This window comes from Ahaetulla prasina, chromosome 2 (genome assembly GCF_028640845.1).
Source record: "Ahaetulla prasina isolate Xishuangbanna chromosome 2, ASM2864084v1, whole genome shotgun sequence".
NCBI classification, from domain to species: domain Eukaryota; kingdom Metazoa; phylum Chordata; class Lepidosauria; order Squamata; family Colubridae; genus Ahaetulla; species Ahaetulla prasina.
In genome coordinates this window covers 13,685,119-13,702,581 of record NC_080540.1, presented here as the reverse complement: position 1 = coordinate 13,702,581, position 17,463 = coordinate 13,685,119, and the positions used below count along the sequence as shown (strand labels likewise).

The 17,463-nt window shown below is 46.5% G+C and overlaps 2 protein-coding genes across 2 annotated transcripts in view; both read left to right on the top strand.

Annotated features, from left to right (window-relative positions):
• Positions 1 to 6,742, top strand: part of EHMT2 (euchromatic histone lysine methyltransferase 2) — a 53,381-nt gene extending 46,639 nt beyond the window's left edge. The window contains exons 24-27 of the mRNA XM_058171726.1: positions 812 to 898; positions 1,436 to 1,514; positions 3,725 to 3,900; positions 6,336 to 6,742. Of these exons, the coding sequence (XP_058027709.1) occupies positions 812 to 898; positions 1,436 to 1,514; positions 3,725 to 3,900; positions 6,336 to 6,516 (523 nt within the window). The 3' untranslated portion in view covers positions 6,517 to 6,742. The remainder of the gene's footprint in view (positions 1 to 811; positions 899 to 1,435; positions 1,515 to 3,724; positions 3,901 to 6,335) is intronic.
• Positions 6,743 to 15,468: 8,726 nt separating this feature from the next.
• SLC44A4 (solute carrier family 44 member 4) overlaps positions 15,469 to 17,463 on the top strand; it is a 78,270-nt gene continuing 76,275 nt past the window's right edge. Inside the window, exon 1 of the mRNA XM_058171647.1 lies at positions 15,469 to 15,667. Coding sequence (XP_058027630.1) covers positions 15,616 to 15,667 — 52 coding nt within the window. The 5' untranslated portion in view covers positions 15,469 to 15,615. The remainder of the gene's footprint in view (positions 15,668 to 17,463) is intronic.

The window sequence follows — 17,463 nt, the reverse complement described above, 5'->3', positions numbered from 1 at the left end:
CTATAATGTTTGGAAATTGAAAGTTGAAAAGTCTGACATGCCCTACAAGTTGCAACAACATGAGATAATAGGGACAGCCTGCCCAGAAAGACCAGACGGGAAACATAACCACATGAGCTAATTCTACTTTATTTTAAGGCCACATTAACAGAATGTTGCAGGTCTGATAGTACAAGTTTCCTGCCGTCTAGTTTACAGCCTGAGAAGATAAGGAAGTTCCTTTTTCATTTTTTTCTTTGCCCATTATGGACTCTCTTCTCTAATCATTTCCTAGGCAGCATCTCTTCCCCATCTCTGAAGATCATTCCCAAGTACTATTACAAATACACATTAATTTCTTTCTTTTTTTTTTTTTTAAAAAAAGGGATATTGTTATCATTGTCTCATTATTGCTGATCATATTACCTTTCTTCCAGTGGATATCATAACCTGTTTTTTCTCATCCTGCACTATTTGCAGTTTGAGAGGAATTGTGGTGTAGCACATCTGAAGGGTACAAATTAAGGAAATCTGGTTTAAATATTTCCTGCACTCCAGGATGGCTTTTTTATGAGAAGTATTTTTAATTGGGTTCCCTCTTTATTTTTAATACCCTGTAAGCAGTCTTTCTCAACCTTAGCAACTTTCAGAGGAGAGGACTTCAACTCCCAGAATTCCCCAGCCACCATAGCTAGCTGGGGAATTCTGGGAATTGAAGTTCACTCATTTAAATCTTGCTAAGGTTGAGAAACACAGCTGTATGGATCAGAACATCCAGGGAAGCAAGCGTTACATTTTCACAACTGCATCTTTGGTATATTCTTGATTGAAGGGTTCGCCTGCAGCTCTACCGAACGGCAAAAATGGGTTGGGGCGTCCGCGCCCTTCAGACCATCCCCCAGGGGACCTTCATATGCGAGTGAGTGAAACTGTTTTTTTTTTTTCATCTGGAGCTTTCCTTTATATATTTGGGGGGCGGGGGGGGAAGGAGAAATGCTATATGCCTTCATGGTTGGGGGCTTCTGGTAACATGCTGGCTTAAGGGATGTGGTGGCTCAGTGGCTAAGACCCTGAGCTTGTCGATCGAAAAGGTCGGCAGTTCAGCGGTTCGAATCCCTAGTGCCGCGTAATGGAGTGAGTTCCTGTTACTTGTCCCAGCCTCTGCCAACCTAGCAGTTCAAAAGCAGGTAAAAAAATGCAAGTAGAAAAATAGGGACCACCTTTGATGGGAAGGTAACAGCGTTCCGTGCGCCTTTGGCGTTTAGTCATGCCGATCACATGACCACGGAGACGTCTTCTGACACACAGCGCTGGCTCTTTGGCTTTGAAACGGAGATGAGCACCTCCCCCTAGAGTCGGGAACGACTAGTACATATGTGCGAGGGGAACCTTTACCTTTACCTAAGGGGACAAGTCATAACCTCTCTCCCTTTGTTATGTTTCCTTGTTTTAAAAGGTATGTAGGAGAATTAATTTCTGATGCAGAAGCTGACGTAAGGGAAGACGATTCATACCTGTTTGATCTAGACAATAAGGTAAAGTTAAAAACTGGGGATCAGAGGACAGAAAGACTGTTTCTTACACCTATCTTCATACACAACAGTTCATTTAGTGACCGTTCAAAGTTACAACAGCACTGAAAATAATGGCATTTTTCTCACTTCTGACCATTGTAGCATCCCCAGGGGCAGTCACGTGATCAAAATTGGCAAAATTGACACTTGCAACCAACTCGTATTTAATGACAATCGCAGTGCCTCGTGGCAATGTCAGGTGTGGTTTTACTCCCAAGTCGACCCTGCTTTTTTAGTTGTTCTTGTCTTCTGGCAGCTCTGCGCATGCGCACACTGGGAACAGACTCCAGCTGTTCCTCTGTCTCACCGCTGTCTAGCTCCCTCTTTGCCTCTGACGCAGAGCCCTCATCCGAGCTTTCCCCAGCCCCCCGGACTGGCCCATGTTCCTCCCCAACCTCCTCACTGTCCGACTCTGCTGTCACCTCTGCTGGCCACAGGCAGGCCACAACAAGCTGGACTTCAGCTCCCAGAATTCCTTAGCCATCTGCTAAAGATGGTCTGAAGATTCCTGCCCTTTTGTTTCATCTTATTTAGTCATCTAGTCCAATTAGGTCATCTAATGGATGACCTAAGAAAAAGACTTCATGGGGCCTGACTGTAGAGAGTTGAGACCTCAAATAACCTGGTTCCATGCCATGAAGGGCTTTATAGGTCATCACCAGCATCTTGAATTGCACCTGGAAGTAGACTGGCAACCAGTGCAGAGGTGCGTGACCAAGATATGAGAGACCCCGAGCAGGGCTTTCTGGTCCAGGACCAGGCACACAACACATAGTGTGTGCAAAGGCCCTTAGGGGCATGGCTATCACTTGTTCCTTGAACAGGAGCGGTGAAAACCACCCCAAAATTGCACACAGGTTCTTTTTTGGGGTAGCACAATCCCACCTAAAGAAAAAAGTGGAAAGTCTCAAGAACACCCAAAGTCACTTAGTCTGTGTAAATTCCCTTCCAACCCTAAGATTCTTCTGGTACTATTCAGAAGAGTTTGGATAATATTCCAAAGTTTGTAAAATATTATTGATTAGATTTGAAAACATATCCCCAACAGCAAAGAGAAGCAGAGATGGTTAAACTGATTCTTTTATCAAAAGAAGAGAATATACCGTATTTAGTTTTGTCTCTGTTTTGAAATTGCTTCCAGATTTTGTGCTTAACAATAGGGGGAAGGGGGGAATGAAACTTTGATTCTGTTTTTGTAAATGAAACAGGCTTTTCGTTATAAAAACGGCTTGTACATACCGTTGTGTAAAAGCAAAAAGTTGTGGTTGTAATGTTGTTACCTTCTACTGTGCTAAAGAGAGTTGGAAGTCCGTGCCCTTTTTTTTTTCTCCCGTTACACTATTTTTTCCTCCCTCTCTTCTTATTTTTTCATGCTTTTTTTTTTCTTTGTGTTTTATACTTTGATCATGTAATAAAAAAGTTAAATGTCAAAAAAAAAAGAAGAGGCCCTGCTGGAGTCTGAATCCGAAGGGGAAGAGGAACAGCTGACAGAGAGTGAGAGAGTAGATCCATTGGCTGTGGAAGAAATTGGGGAAGAGCAAAGTCAGGCTGGGCAGAGCAAGGTAGAGGTAGAACAATGGAGAGGGGGTTCAGATGAAGACCAAGGCCCACTCCCCTCCTCATCCTAGGCAGCACAGGGAAGAACGGAGAAGACAGCAACGTGGGTTACGAGGGAGGAAAGGGACCCGATCCTCTTTACAAGGCACAGCTGCTGGTGGAGTTTAAAAGGAGAGGCAAATGGGAGGGGCGGTTGTCGAGAACAAACGCTGAGTTCATCTGGTGTTTATCTGAAGTCCTGGCATCCTCCCAACTGGTTTGATTTACTGCCATGCTACTTCACTTCTGGAATTCCCTATTTCGCTTGCCCTGCCGGATTAATTACCTGGTCTTGCTTGCCTTGTTGGATTTTAAGTTGAAAGTTTTCTGTTTACAACATTTGGGACTGAAGTATTGTCAGCCAAAGACTATTACAGATTGGTAGAAAAAGTCTCTCTAGGCTGGAGAGTTGAAAGGGACAATGTTGGGGGGGGCGGGTTTTGATAATAAAGGGATAATGTAGGGCGCAGTTGGTGATAATAAAGGGACTCATATCGGTTCTCTGGCTGTGTTGCCTTTGTATCACACCCCGGGGTCATCACAGTTTGGATCATGCTTGGTTTTTCCTCCGACAGGATGGCGAGGTTTACTGCATCGACGCCCGTTATTACGGCAATGTCAGCCGTTTCATCAACCACTTGTGTGACCCTAATATCATCCCCGTACGAGTGTTCATGTTGCACCAGGACCTGCGCTTCCCCCGCATTGCTTTCTTCAGCAGCCGGGACATTCAGACTGGTGAAGAACTTGGGTCAGTCTCAAGGGAATTGTGTGTTGAGTGTGTGTCTAGGATGAAACAGCATTTATTTATTTATTTATTTAGTTATTTAATTAAATTTCTATACCGCCCTTCTCCCGAAGGACTCAGGGCGGTTTACAGCCAACGTAAAACAATAATTGTGTGGAATTAGCCAGGAAACGGTTGCAGATTCAGAATAGACTTATATACTGCTTTGCAGTGCTTTTACAGCCCTTTCTAAGTGGTTTACAGTCAGCCTATTGTCCCCCAACAGTCTTTACCCATCTCGGAAGGATGGAAGTCTGAGTCAACCTTGAGCCTGGTGAGATTCAATCTGCCAAACTGCTGGCAGCCGGTGATCAGCAGAAGTAGCCTACAGTCCTGCACTCTAACCACTGCACCATCGCAAACGCTGGAGGGAGGTGGGGAGATGCACTCCTTTGCATGTATCTTCATGGTGACTCTCAACATTTAGTACTTTAAAGTGCGATCGTCCATCCTGAGGCGTGAAGTAAAAGAGCCCTGGGAGCGCAGTGGTTAGAATGTGGTATTGCAGGCTGACTGTGCCGACTGCCAGCAGTTCGATTCTCACCGGCTCAGGGTTGATTCAGCCTTCCATCCTTCCAAGGTCAGTAAAGTGAGGACCCAGATTGTTGAGGGAAATATGCTGACTCTTTAAACCGCTTAGAGAGGGGCAGTGAAGCGCTTTGAAGCGGTATATAAGTCTTAAGTGCTATTGCTATCTATCAAAGAACTTGGGTCTTTGGCAGCAAAGGGAGAACTATACTTTCAGGCTTGCAAGATTGCGAGCTAGTCAAGACAGTCAGCGTGTCCAGATGAACTAATTCTACTTTATTGTAAGTTATCAACAGAATCTTGCAAGTCTGAAAATACCGTTCTCTCCAGCGGCCTTTACACTCCCAAGAAACTAAGGAGGAGTCTCTTACAAGATGTTTGCCACAACCACATTGCTGCCTCTTATCTGATGTGTGTCCGGCCTGCGGCTCTTCCTCCTGTCACCTGATCCTCACATACCATTACAGGAATTGAACAAACATGAATGTGGGCTCAGACCTTCCCCTAGGTAGGGACCCACAACTGAGAGGCTCCTTTCCTTTGTAACTTCTGCCCTTTTTTTTGTGCTGGGGGAGGGTGCTTGGAAAAGTGGACTGAAGAGCTATAGCAATAGCACTTAGTCTTATATACCGCTTTCTATTTCTATTGATATTGCCCCCAGCATATTGGCCCCAACAATCTGGGTCTTCATTTTACCCACCTCGGAAGGATGGAAGGCTGAGTCAACCTTGAGCCTGGGTGAGATTCGAACTGCCAAATTGCAGGCAGCCGGCAGTCAGCAGAAGTAGCCTGCAGTACTGCACTCGAACCACTGTGCCACCGTGGCTCATATATACAGTGGTTTAAAGGGATGACTTTGGAAGAGGAGAGGAAGAGATGTTGCCTTGAGAACAATCAGATAAAAGGATTATCTGGGGAATAAGGGGAGCCCGTAGCTGCATAACAGACAGAGAAAGAAACTTAGAAAAAAAATCCCTCCCAATTTACCAGGCTGTAAAAAGAGACAGTGGGAGCACTGTATTTTTCAGACTTGCAAGATTCTGTTAAGATATCTAATTTTAAATTTTAAATCTTTTATTTGGCCTTTTTCTAATATGCTCGGTTTTAAATTGTTGTTTTAATTGTATATTTCTTATGTTTTTATCTTTTGGCTGTACACCGCCCTGAGTCCTTCGGGAGAAGGGCGGTATAAAAATTTAATAAATAAATAAATAAAAATAAATACAATAAAGTAGAATTAGCTCATCTGGTTGTATTTCCTGTCTGGTCTGCCTGGGAAGGCTGAAAAGAATCCATCCATCCATAAAAGAGAGGAGGAGACATGACCCATGAGATATTTTCAGGGGTGGAATTCAGTCGGTTCGGACAGATTCAGACGAACCAGGTGTTAATTTTAATCTGGTTTGCCGAACCGGTTGTTCCAAGGAATGGCTGACCCTGCCCCCCCAGGAGTCTCCACACGGCCCGTTGCTGATGCCGGGTAAGTCCAGGGCACGCGTGGAGGCCCTGGAAGGGCGAAAAACGAGCATACCTGAAGTCTGGAAACTGGCCCATTTCTGGCCTCCAGAGGGCCTCCGGTGCCCAGGGGAGCCATTTTTGCCCTCCTAGAAAGCCTCTGGAGCCTGGGGAGAGCAAACACTCCCCTCCCCCCCGCTGTGGTGCAGGAGGCCGACTGGTCACGCCCCCATAGCCACACCCACCCAGCAACCGGGCAGCGAACCGGTTGCTGAAATTTTTTAATCCCACCCCTGGATATTTTGTCCCTAAACCGTTCCGGGTTTTGAAAAGGTAGATCGTTCCAGTTCTCAGGGTGAACTAAATCATCTTTATGCTCTATTTTTTTCCCTCCTCCCTTGTAACCTGCGCTGCAGATTTGACTACGGGGACCGTTTCTGGGACATCAAAAGCAAATATTTCACCTGCCAGTGCGGTTCGGAGAAATGCAAACATTCGGCAGAAGCGATTGCCTTGGAACAGAGCCGCTTGGCTCGCCTAGAGGCCCACCAGGATGTGCTGCCGGACAGCAGCAGCTTCCCCGCCTCTCAGGTTTAACCTGAGTCCCGCTGCCCTTCTGCATGTGAAATCGCTTCTCCTCCTCCCGGACCCACCCCTGACTTCCCCTTCCTTCCATCTCCATCGTGGACTTGTCGTTTAGGAACACCGAAGCTGCTCAGCTCCAAGAGGAATTTGCCTTAAGAGATGCCACGTTGGTGGAAGGAGAGAAGAAGACAGAAGACACATGTCTGGAGAGAGGTGGGGCGGGTGGGGGGGGTGTTGTCCCCGGGTGTGAAAGGAAATGAAACCTGTGCAACAAAGACAACCCAGGAGATCTGAGCTCCTGAAGGTTTTCCTCACAATTGATGCGCCCACAATGTCTGACTCTCGTGGTCTGCTGAAGAAGCATCTGTGGGAGACCAGAGGATGGGGGTGGGGTGGGTTGGGGTGTCCTTCGTTTGATTTGATTTTAAAGTGAAGGCTGAGGCCGGGGCCGTTTTGCCCTTTTATTCTTCCCCGTGCTCATTGACTTTCTTACGTGACCCAGCCAAATCTTTTTTGACGCTTGCCTCCGTGGGTCTACGACAACTCGCCGTGGCCAATCCGCGAACGGCCATCTCGGCACAGCCAAATTGCTGCCGCCAAAATCACCCGGGGCCAACTGGCTGTGGGGGAGAAGAGTTTTAGAAGTTTTAGAGTCATTAAAGAAAAGAATCCCAAAGGAGGAACTAAAATAAAACGTGAACGGCAATTAATGAAAATAATTTTATCAAATAATTTTAAATAAGCAAGTTGAATTGTTGAGCTGTCCCGAGGCGAGTTGGCTGAGGCGAGTTGTCCCATTTTGTGCCTCTGTTTCCTCCTACCTGGAGGCAGACAGCAAAAGCAGGAAATTGGAAGCTCTCTCCAGCTTTCTGGGCCAAAACAGCAAATGAAATGCTCTATTTTTTTTTTTCTGACAGAGAAGTAAGGAGGGTGTCCAAATTCTACTGCAGGCAGGTTGTTGCGTGGTTTTTTGTTGTTGTTTTTGTGCATCAACACATCCTGGGAAGGCTTAGAATTTTAGAAACCAAGCGTCAACTTGAAAGGCCTTTTTTTGCCATCACCTGGCGCCCTCGTGCTCCTGTGTGAAAATGTGTGCTTGTGGCTGGCTGGCAGGACCCGTGTCTGTAGCGGCCCTTCTTCCTTGGGGGCCATTTTGCATCAAGGTTTACTTTTGAGTCAGAGCAGTGGCTTGTCTGCTGTCTTTGTCTTCGAGGGTTTTTTTTTTTGTTCGTTTGTTTTTTTAAAGTTCTTTTCTCCCTCTTCAACCCTAGCAAAAGAGGTTTTGACTCGGTTTTGAGGGCCAGCCTTATCTCCGTCTCTTTTTGTATGGGTTTCATAACTTGGGGGGTTTTTTATAATGTAATTTTCTCCGCACCGTAAAACCAATAAAAGTTGGCAACCGGGTGGATTTTGATACGATGAAAAGCAACGGCAGCAGCTTGAATATGATTTCATCGCTTTGTTCTCCATTCCTCGGTCAAGGAAGTGCCTGCAACCTGCGCTCTTCTTCCTAATTCCCATATCTTTCCCAGGGGCTGGCCCAATACATTTCATTTCACTGTTGAGGACAAAAAATAAATCGGGTCTCCAATTCCATAAGGCTCAGAACTAATCAAAGGCCCCTGGCATTAGATATATGATCCCCTAATGTTTCTATGGTATCTCTTCTTGTCTTTAAAGCGAACAGTGTTTTAAACGACAGTGGTTTAAATCATTCTCTGCTGCCCTTATTAATGGCTACATCGATAAGAAACCACTGCTTTCTGCTTCACGATATAGATAACCCTTTGTAGTCCTCAATTTATGACTGGTCTCTTAGTGAGCATTTGAAGGCACGATGGACCTGACCTCTCCCCCCCGCAAAAAAAAATGCCACTTAAAATGAGGTTCTGAAATTCCGATGACTACCTCAGTCAGATTATTGTATTTTGGGTACATGGCAACCAGCCCATACAGGTTGTCCTCGAGTTACGACCACAACTGAGCCCGAAATTTATGTGGCTAAGGGAAATATTTGTTAAGTGAGTTTGCCCCATTTTACGACTTTTCTTGCCACCTTTGTTAAGTGAATCATTGCATTTGTTAAGTTAGTAACACGGTGGTTAAATGAATCTGGCTTCCGCATTGACTTTGCTTGTCAGAAGTTCGCAAAAGCTGATTGCATGGCCCCAGGCCGTCATAAATATGAACCCGTTGCCAAGCATCTGAATTTTGATCATGTGACCATAGGGATGCTACAACAGTCGTAAGTGCGAAAAACGGTCATAAGTCACTTTTTTTTTCAGAGCCGTGGTAACTGAATGGTCACTAAATGAACTGTTGTAAGTCAAGGACAACCTGTATTTATAATGGTAGTAAAAACCCCAGGTGTTTATTCTGGTTACTGGCAAAACAGAATGTTGGATTAGCGTTGCAACCGACAGGTTCATTTGGACCATTGTGTTAATTTTACCACCACAAAAAATGCTGTAAAATTGGGTCCAGTGACATTGGCAGCCGTCATGACCTACATACTGGGAAGGCTCAAAATTATGGTTGTAAATCGAGGACTACCAGAGCCAAGCGGCTCTGGCCAAAGTAAGTTTTGGAAGTTAAGGCTCCCATTGTAAAAAAAAAAAAACTTGCTCTTTTGTAAACTCAGATCTGTGAAAAAGATCTTAAGGACCTTAATAAGATACTAATTGAGTGCCCAACTTTCACAGCTCTCTGGATTAATTTCACAGGGCAGAGATCAGTCGGTAAAGCTTTGGGATTTTTTTCCTTGGGCAGCAAGGAAGATTCTACGTTTTATTCAATATGTTTATTCTTTGAAGCGTACCAAAAACAGCACCGCCTGTATTCAGCAGTTACGGTTCAGTGACTCCCAGGGGACAAAAGGCATGGCCAGCTCAGATCGTCATTAAACTTGCCTGGAAGTTGCTGGTCTCAAGCCACTGGTGCCTTTGTAGATTTTTAACTACCTGTTTAAACTGGAGGAAGTTTGGATATGGGAACTGCTAGAAGAGATTGACCTAGAAGAAGGTGTGGCTGACTAGCCAGCCAGAACTTTGACAGCATCTATATTTTTATTTTGTGAAAATCAGGTAGTGTTCAGCTGGTTCGGGCAAACCAGTAGTAGCGACCTTTGGTAGCCCCACCCACCCACCCCAGCACTATGCCTTCCTATTTAGCCACGTTTTCAAGCTAGGCGCATGCATGGAAGCTGCGCGTGCAAGCAAAGCGCATGCACGGAAGGCTGTGAGCACGCATGGAGGTGGTGTGTGCGCTCTCACATTTTCGGTGCTGGGCGAACCGGTAGTTTAACGTGAATCCGACCCTTGGTGAAAATATGCATCTCCTTAGTTCTTAGGGCCTGACTGCCTCTCATTTAACATAACATAACATAATAACAGAGTTGGAAGGGACCTTGGAGGTCTTCTAGTCCAACCCCTTGCCCAGGCAGGAAACCCTACACCATTTCAGACAAATGGCTATCCAACATTTTCTTAAAAATTTCCAGTGTTGGAGCCTTCACAACTTCTGCAGGCAAGTTGTTCCACTGATTAATTGTTCTAACTGTCAGGAAATTCCTCCTTAATTCTAAATTGCTTCTCTTCTTGATTAGTTTCTGCCCATTGCTTCTTGCTCTACCCTCAGGTGCTTTGGAGAATAGCTTGACTCCCTCTTCTTTGTGGCAACCCCTGAGATATTGGAACACTGCTATCATGTCTCCCCTACTCCTTCTTTTTATTAAACTAGACATACGAGTTCCCGCAACCGTTCTTCATATGTTTTAGCTTCCAGTCCCCTAATCATCTGTTGCTCTTCTCTGCACTCTTTCTAGAGTCTCAGCAACTTTTTTACATCGTGGCGACCAAAACTGAATGCAGTATTCCAAGTGTGGCCTTACCAAGGCATTATAAAGTGGTATTAACACTTCACGTGATCTTGATTCTATCTCTCTGTTTATGCAGCCCAGAACAGTGTTGGCTTTTTTGGCAGCTGCTGCACACTGCTGGCTCCCAAAAAAGCCAACACTGTTCTTCCACCCAAGTAAATTTAAAAGAGGAGAGATTCCCCCCCCACACACACAAAGCATCAAGGGGAGAAAAGCAGGCCAATGGAGAATAAAAGGGTATAGGGCTATGGGAGTTGAAGTCCGACACCACAGGCAACTGGAACCAGGATGGAGAAATTGGCAGACGTTGACTACGATACCGATACCGAATAGAGAAGTGATGCGTGTCCTTGAAATGAGTAGATGTATTTCCTTGTACAGTGAAAACTGCCAGCAGAGGGTGGAAGTGGAAGAAAACACATCACCCTTCAGGGGTGATGAATTGGTTCAGAAAAGGAGAACTGGTTGGTTACTTAAAGAACACACGTTTGACCTACCAAATCCCCACTTCAATCTCCAGATCGGTTGGAAATCGGCTCTCTTAATCCCCACTGATTGATTACAGATATTTTGGAACTGCTTCAGTGCACAAGGTACAGCACGTAACTTTAGAAAGGTATTAGCAAATTCTTAGTATCTTGAAATCTATTGAAATATGAACACGGGTCGGCCTCGACTTGCAACAGTTCATTTAGTGACCGTTCAGATTTGGTCACAACAGCCCTGAAAATAGTGAGTTATGGCCATTTTTCACAGCTACAACCTTTGCAGCATTCCCACGATCACGTGATCAAAATTCAGACGCTGGGCAACTGGTTCGTACCTATGACCATTGCAGCATCCCTGGGTCATGTGATCACTTTTTTGTGACCTGAAAAGCAAAGTCAACGGGGAAGCTAGATTCACTGAACAGCCAAGTTACCAACTTCACAACTGCACTGATTCACTTAACAACGGTGGCAAGAAAGATTGTAAAATGGGGCAAAACTCTCTTTAACCCATTCTCCCTCAACGACATAAATTTTGGGCTCAGTTGTGGTCGTTAGTTGAGGACTAACTTGGGTGAAATGATCCCAGTTCGGACCGGATCGCCCGAGCTGGTAGCAATGGCAGTGGGTGGTTCGGAGAACCGGCAACAAAAATCCCTGACCCCTCTGCCCCCCACCCATGCCCAGCTGAGCCATGCGATCATCAGAGGTGTTTTTTTTTTACTTTTAAAAGCATTTTTCTTCAGATGAAAAAATGCTTTTAAAAGTAAAAAAAAAGCCTCTGATGATGGTGTGGCTCAGCTGGGATCATTGGAACCTTTTAAAAGCATTTTTTTCTACAACCTCTTCGGCCGAAGAGATTGTAAAAAAAATGCTTTTAAAAGGCTCCTCTGGCGATCCCAGCTGAGTTGCCTGATCATCAGAGGCTTTTAAAAGCATTTTTTTACAACCTCTTCAGCCTAAGAGGTTGTAGAAAAAATGCTTTTAAAAGTTACAAAAAAAAAAGTTGGCCATGCCCACCCAGTCACATTAGTCCTCCACCAAGCCATGCCCACAGAACCGGGAGTAACAAATTTTGCATTTCACCCTTGGACTAACTGCATAACCAACAATATGGAGCCTCAGTGGTTAGAGTGCAGTACTGCAGGCTACTTGTGCTGACTGCCAGCTGCCAGAAGTTTGGCAGTTCAGATCTCACCAGGCTCAAGGTTGACTCAGCCTTCCATCCTTCCGAGGTTGGTAAAATGAGGACCCAGATTGTTGGAGACAATATGCTGACTCTGTAAACCACTTAGAGAGGACTGTAAAGCACTATGAAACGGTGTATAAGTCTAAGTTTTATTGCTATTGCTATTGCTATAAACACTACTGCAATCATGAAAATCACAATTTTATATCATTCAGCCGTGGTGGCGCAGTGGTTAGAATGCAGTACTGCAGGCTACATCCACTGACTGCCAGCCGCCTGCAGTTCAGCAGTTCGAATCTCACCAAGCTCAAGGTTGACTCAGCCTTCCATCCTTCCGAGGTGGGTAAAATGAGGAGCCAGACTTGGGGGACAATATGCTGATTCTGTAAACCGCTTAGAGGGCTGTTGTCGTGTCCCACTCCTCCGCTGACGGCCGGGTCAGGAAAATCCGAATCAGGCTTGCCTCTGCAGCTCTGCCCAAAGTCCTAGCAAAGTCCTCAGAGCAGGCAGGAGACCAGTAAGTGACTTCAGCAAGATAAGTTCGACTTTGCCTGACTCAGAGACTGCCAGAAAGCAGATCCTTTATATAGGCCATGGGGTGTGGCTCCATGACTCAGCACTCATTAAGGCCTGCCCCTCCCTTCTGTTGCCTCCGCCTATCCAATCTTCTGATGCGAGGGTCACTCCAATCAGCTGTTGTTGGGAGTAAACTTTCCTCAGGCTCACATGCTGTGGAGGAGGGGGAGGGGTCTAGCTGCTCCGTTTGCCTGGGCATGGAGCCAGGGCTGGGGCCGGGGGATGCTGCCTCCTCTGCAGCTTGTCTGGGCATGGAGCCAGAACTGGGGCCGGGAGGCATACATTCCTCCGTGTTCGGGAGCAGATAAGCAGACCCCGGCTGCGGTGAGAGCGGACAAGACACAACAGCTGTGAAACGGTATATGTCTTAAGTGCTATTGCTACGTGCCACTGTAACTCTGAACAGGTGTTAAACGAATGGTTATAACTCAAGGACTATCCGTATGTTAATGCAGTGGCCCCCAACGTTTTCGGCACAATGGACCACTTCCAGTGGTGGGATTCAGCCAGTTCACACCACTTCAGGAGAACCGGTTGTTAACTTTCTGCGCAGTTTGGCGAACTAGTTGTTGGAAGAAATCATTAGGGCCGAGAACCGGTTATTAAATTATTTGAATCCCACCACTGACCGGTTCCCTGGAGAGAGAATTTTCCACAGATCGGTCGGGCCGTGGTTTTGTGTGCTGCCTTGCATCCCACGATATGTGCTTGTTTGCGCGGCCCAGTTTCTGGCATGCCATGGCCCAGTGCCAGATCATGGACTGTGGGTTGGGGGCCCCTGTACTAATGTACTAACTAGAACTTTTCTAAGATGTTGAGCTCCACACTCCTTGAGCTTCAAGATTTAAGTTGTCAATTCCTAGCATTGCTCAGCTCTTGGTAATTTTATAGACAAGACCATGTAGTTTTCTTACTAACTGTCTGGGGGTTGTTTCAGATGCCTGCTTTGGGATGTTGTTTTTCTTCAAAAACAGTTGCAACATTTTCTAGCATGGTTACACCACAGGCTTTGGGTGAGAATACGGTTAACATACAGTTCGGATATGCTGCAACTGTTTTTCAGAAGAAGATGGCATTCAGAGCAGGTTGAAAACTCCTGGATAGATCCTCCGTGCTCTGTATTTTTTTATGTGGACCAGAGAGCAAGGTTTTATTAAGTGTACCAACTTTTTTCACTGGCAGGAGTTAAAAATTAAAAAATTAAGGGAGGAAGCGTTTCATTCTGTTTTCTTTCTGGCAATGCCTCGGAATTAAGCCATTAATTCACCTCTAAAGCAGGGGTGTCAAATTTGATTTCAGGGTTGTGTTTGACCTCAGGACGGGTGAAATCCAGCAGGTTCTGACAGGTTCTGGAGAACCGTTAGCAGAAATTTTGAGTAGTTCAGGGAACCGGCAAATACCACCTCTGGCTGGCCCCAGAGTGGGGTGGGAATGGAGATTTTGTGATATCCTTCCCTCAGGAGTGGGGAGGAAATGGGGATTTTGCAGTATCCTTCCCTTGCCACGCCCACCAAGCCACACCATATCACACCACGCCCACCAAGCCACGCCCACAGAACCGCTAGTAAAAAATCGATTTCACCACTGCCTTAGGAAAGTGGGGCGGGGCCAGGGGGAGTGGCCAGCTGGACATCACTCATCGAGGCTCCATTTTTGGCCACAACAGCCTCCTGAAGCCCTCTGCCAGCAAAAACAGAGCATGGGGGCGGGGGGAACAAGCAGCCCATTCGGGCTGCGTTTTTGCTGGCAGAGGGCTGCAGGAGGCCACGGTGGCTGAAAATGGAGCCCGGGAGGGCCACATGCTGCCCTCCCAAGCTCCATTTTCGCTGTCAGTGGCACTGCAGGCCAGTCCTTCACTGTTTCCAGGGCAGCTTTGCGGGCCTTGAGTTTGACAATGGAATGGAATGGAACAGAACAGAACAGAACAGACTAACAGAGATGGAAGGGACCTTGGAGGTCAACTTTGGAGGCAAGTTGTTCCACTGATTAATTGTTCTCACTGTCATGAAATTCCTTCTTAGTTCTAAGTTGTTTCTCTCCTTGATTAATTTCCACCCATTGCTTCTTGTTCTACCCTCAGGTGCTTTGGAGAATAGTTTGACTCCCTCTTCTTTGTGGCAACCCCTGAGATATTGGAACACAGCTATCATGTCTCCCTTAGTCCTTTTCATTAGTGGTGTAACGTTTCCTACCTCGGCAGGGGGTTAGACTAAAAGACCTCCAAGGCCCCTGCCAACTCTGTTGTTGCTGTTGTTGTTGTTGTTATTATTATTATTATTAAACTAGCCATGCCCACTTCCTGCAGCCGTTCTTCATATGTTTTAGCTTCCAGTCCCCCAATTCTCTTTGTTGCTCTTCTCTGCACTCTTTCTAGTCTCTCCACATCAGGGGTGAAATCCAAAATTTTTCCCTACCGGTTTTGTGGGCGTGGCTTGGTGGGTGTGGCAGGGGAAGGATATTGCAAAATCTCCATTCCCACCCCACTCTGGGGCCAGCCAGAGGTGGTATTTGCCGGTTCTCCAAACTACTCAAAATTTCTGCTACCGGTTCTCCAGAACCTGTTAGAACCTGCTGGATTTCACCCCTGCTCCACATCTTTTTTCCCTTTTCGGTACTCCGAAAAGTCAAGCTGGCACGTCCTGACCTGCATCTAAGGTGTGGGGGGGGGGGAAGGCGTCGCAAAGCGAGGACAGCTCCGAGGGGCCGGCGCGAAGGGGGTTAAAGCGGCCTTGAGCGGCAGGGGGCGTGGCCGAGTCGAGCGGCAGGTGAGCATAGCCCGCAGGTGTGTGGCTCGGCGGGAGGCGGGGCCGCGGTGACGTCAGCGTGGGCGGAGCACTGCCAGGCAACAGGTTGCCAGCTCAGAATCGCCCCGTTCGGAGACTTCTCCGCTCGCTCGATCGCTCGCCTTCCATCACTCCCGGGCTGCGCAGGGTCGCAGGGGGGGAAAACCGTTTTTGCTCCGGCTCCTCTCCGGCTTCGACATGGGGGGCAAAAAGAAAGAAGACGACGAGGCTTCCGAGTCCGACCAGTACGGTGAGTCCCCGCGGTGGATCGCGGATCTCAGAAGGGGCGAGGGGTGGGGGGGAGAGGAAAAAACAGATGTGGGTTGAGGCTGGAAAGTCCAGTGGTTGGAGCAGATCCCACCTTTTACCTCCTTCTCTCCCCCCCCCCACGCCTTTCTTTCCTGCACTTTTAAGACCCGTGGCGTGGCGTGTGAGAAGGGCGAGCAAGGGGAGAGAGCCAGGGGATCTTTGGAACTAGGAGGATTTGGGAAAGAAAGAGAGAGAGAGAGAGAAAGAGAGAAAAACAGAAGTTTGAAGTTGGAGCTGTTGGGGGGAAAATGGACAGCTGATCGCTGGCAACTTTTGGTGGATCTCTTCACACTTTTGGGTGGACACACCAGGCCCCCTTTTAATTCCAGGCTCTCTGCTGGCAAGAAACTTTGGAATTCATCCCGGAAAGAAGAGAAGCTAATAAATAGCTTCTCTTAATAATAATAATCTAACAATCTAATAATAAATGCAAACTGGGTCTTAGCTGATAATCTTCGTTACAAGCTGGTCCTCATTTTAACGACCACAATTGAGCCCAACATTTCTGCTGAGGAGCGAGACACGGCCTAAGTGAGTTTTGCCCCCTTTTACGACCTTTTCTGGCCGCTGTTGCAAAGTAAAGGACCGCAGTTGATAAGTTAGTAACCTGGTTGTTAAGGGGAATCCGGCCTCTCTCCGTTGACTTTGTTTCTCAGGAGGTCGCGGCAACCCTGGGCTTGAACTAGTTTGCCAAGTGTCTGAATTTTGATCGTGTGACCATGGGTGGGGATGCTGTGAAGGTCATAACTGTGAAAAATGGTCGTAAGTCCGTTTTTTCCTGCGACTTTATAACTTTGAACGGTCACTAAATGAACTTTTGTAAGTTGAGGACTACCAGTATTTTAAATTCACTTCAAGCAGTTGTGCTCTGGCTGTTCTTTGCTGTGTAATTGCTTAGCCTTAGACAGACCATTTTAATTTTAAGAAACTTTCTACTAGTTTCTACTACAGTACAAGTACTCCTCAACTTACAAGAGTTTGTTTACTGACCTTCAATGTTACAATGGCACTGAAAAATGTAACTTATGACCATTTTTCACACTTACTTAGAACTACTGCAGCATCTCCGTAGTCATGTGATCAAAATTTGGATGCATGGCAACTGTTTCCTATTTATGACCGCTGCTGGGTTCCAGGGTCATGGGATCCACTTTTGCGACATCCACACAAGCAAAGTCAATGGGGAAGCCAGATTCATAACAACCGTGTTCCTAACTTATCAACTGCAGTGATTCACTTAACAACCGAGGCCAGAAAGGTCGTAAAATGGGGCAAAACTCACTTAACAAAGATCTCACTAAACAACAGAAATTTTCGGCTCGATTGTGGTCATAAGTTGAGGATTACCTGTCCTGACTACCTGTACTTTTGGGCGGGTATGTGTGTCTTTGAATCCGTCTTGACTCCTGGCAATTGTCTACACCAGCGGTCACCAACTGGTAGTCTGTGGACCACTGGTGGTCCGTGAGAAAATGTTGGTGGTCCACAGAAAAATTATTTGCATTTTTTATGTTGCTCTAAATCAGGGATCCTCAAACTACGGTCCCTGGGATGGATATGTCCAATGAACATTTGTGTTGCTGCAGAGAGTCTCCCCCTTTGGGGTCTTTTTGTGTGGGTCGGAGCGGGGCACAAATTCCGATTTGAGGTCTGCTTCAGCCTTCTGGTGCAGGGCTTTGGGCGAAGGCTGGAGGGAAGTACTGCTGGTGGCAAAGAGACAGAGGGCCTTGTTCCAGT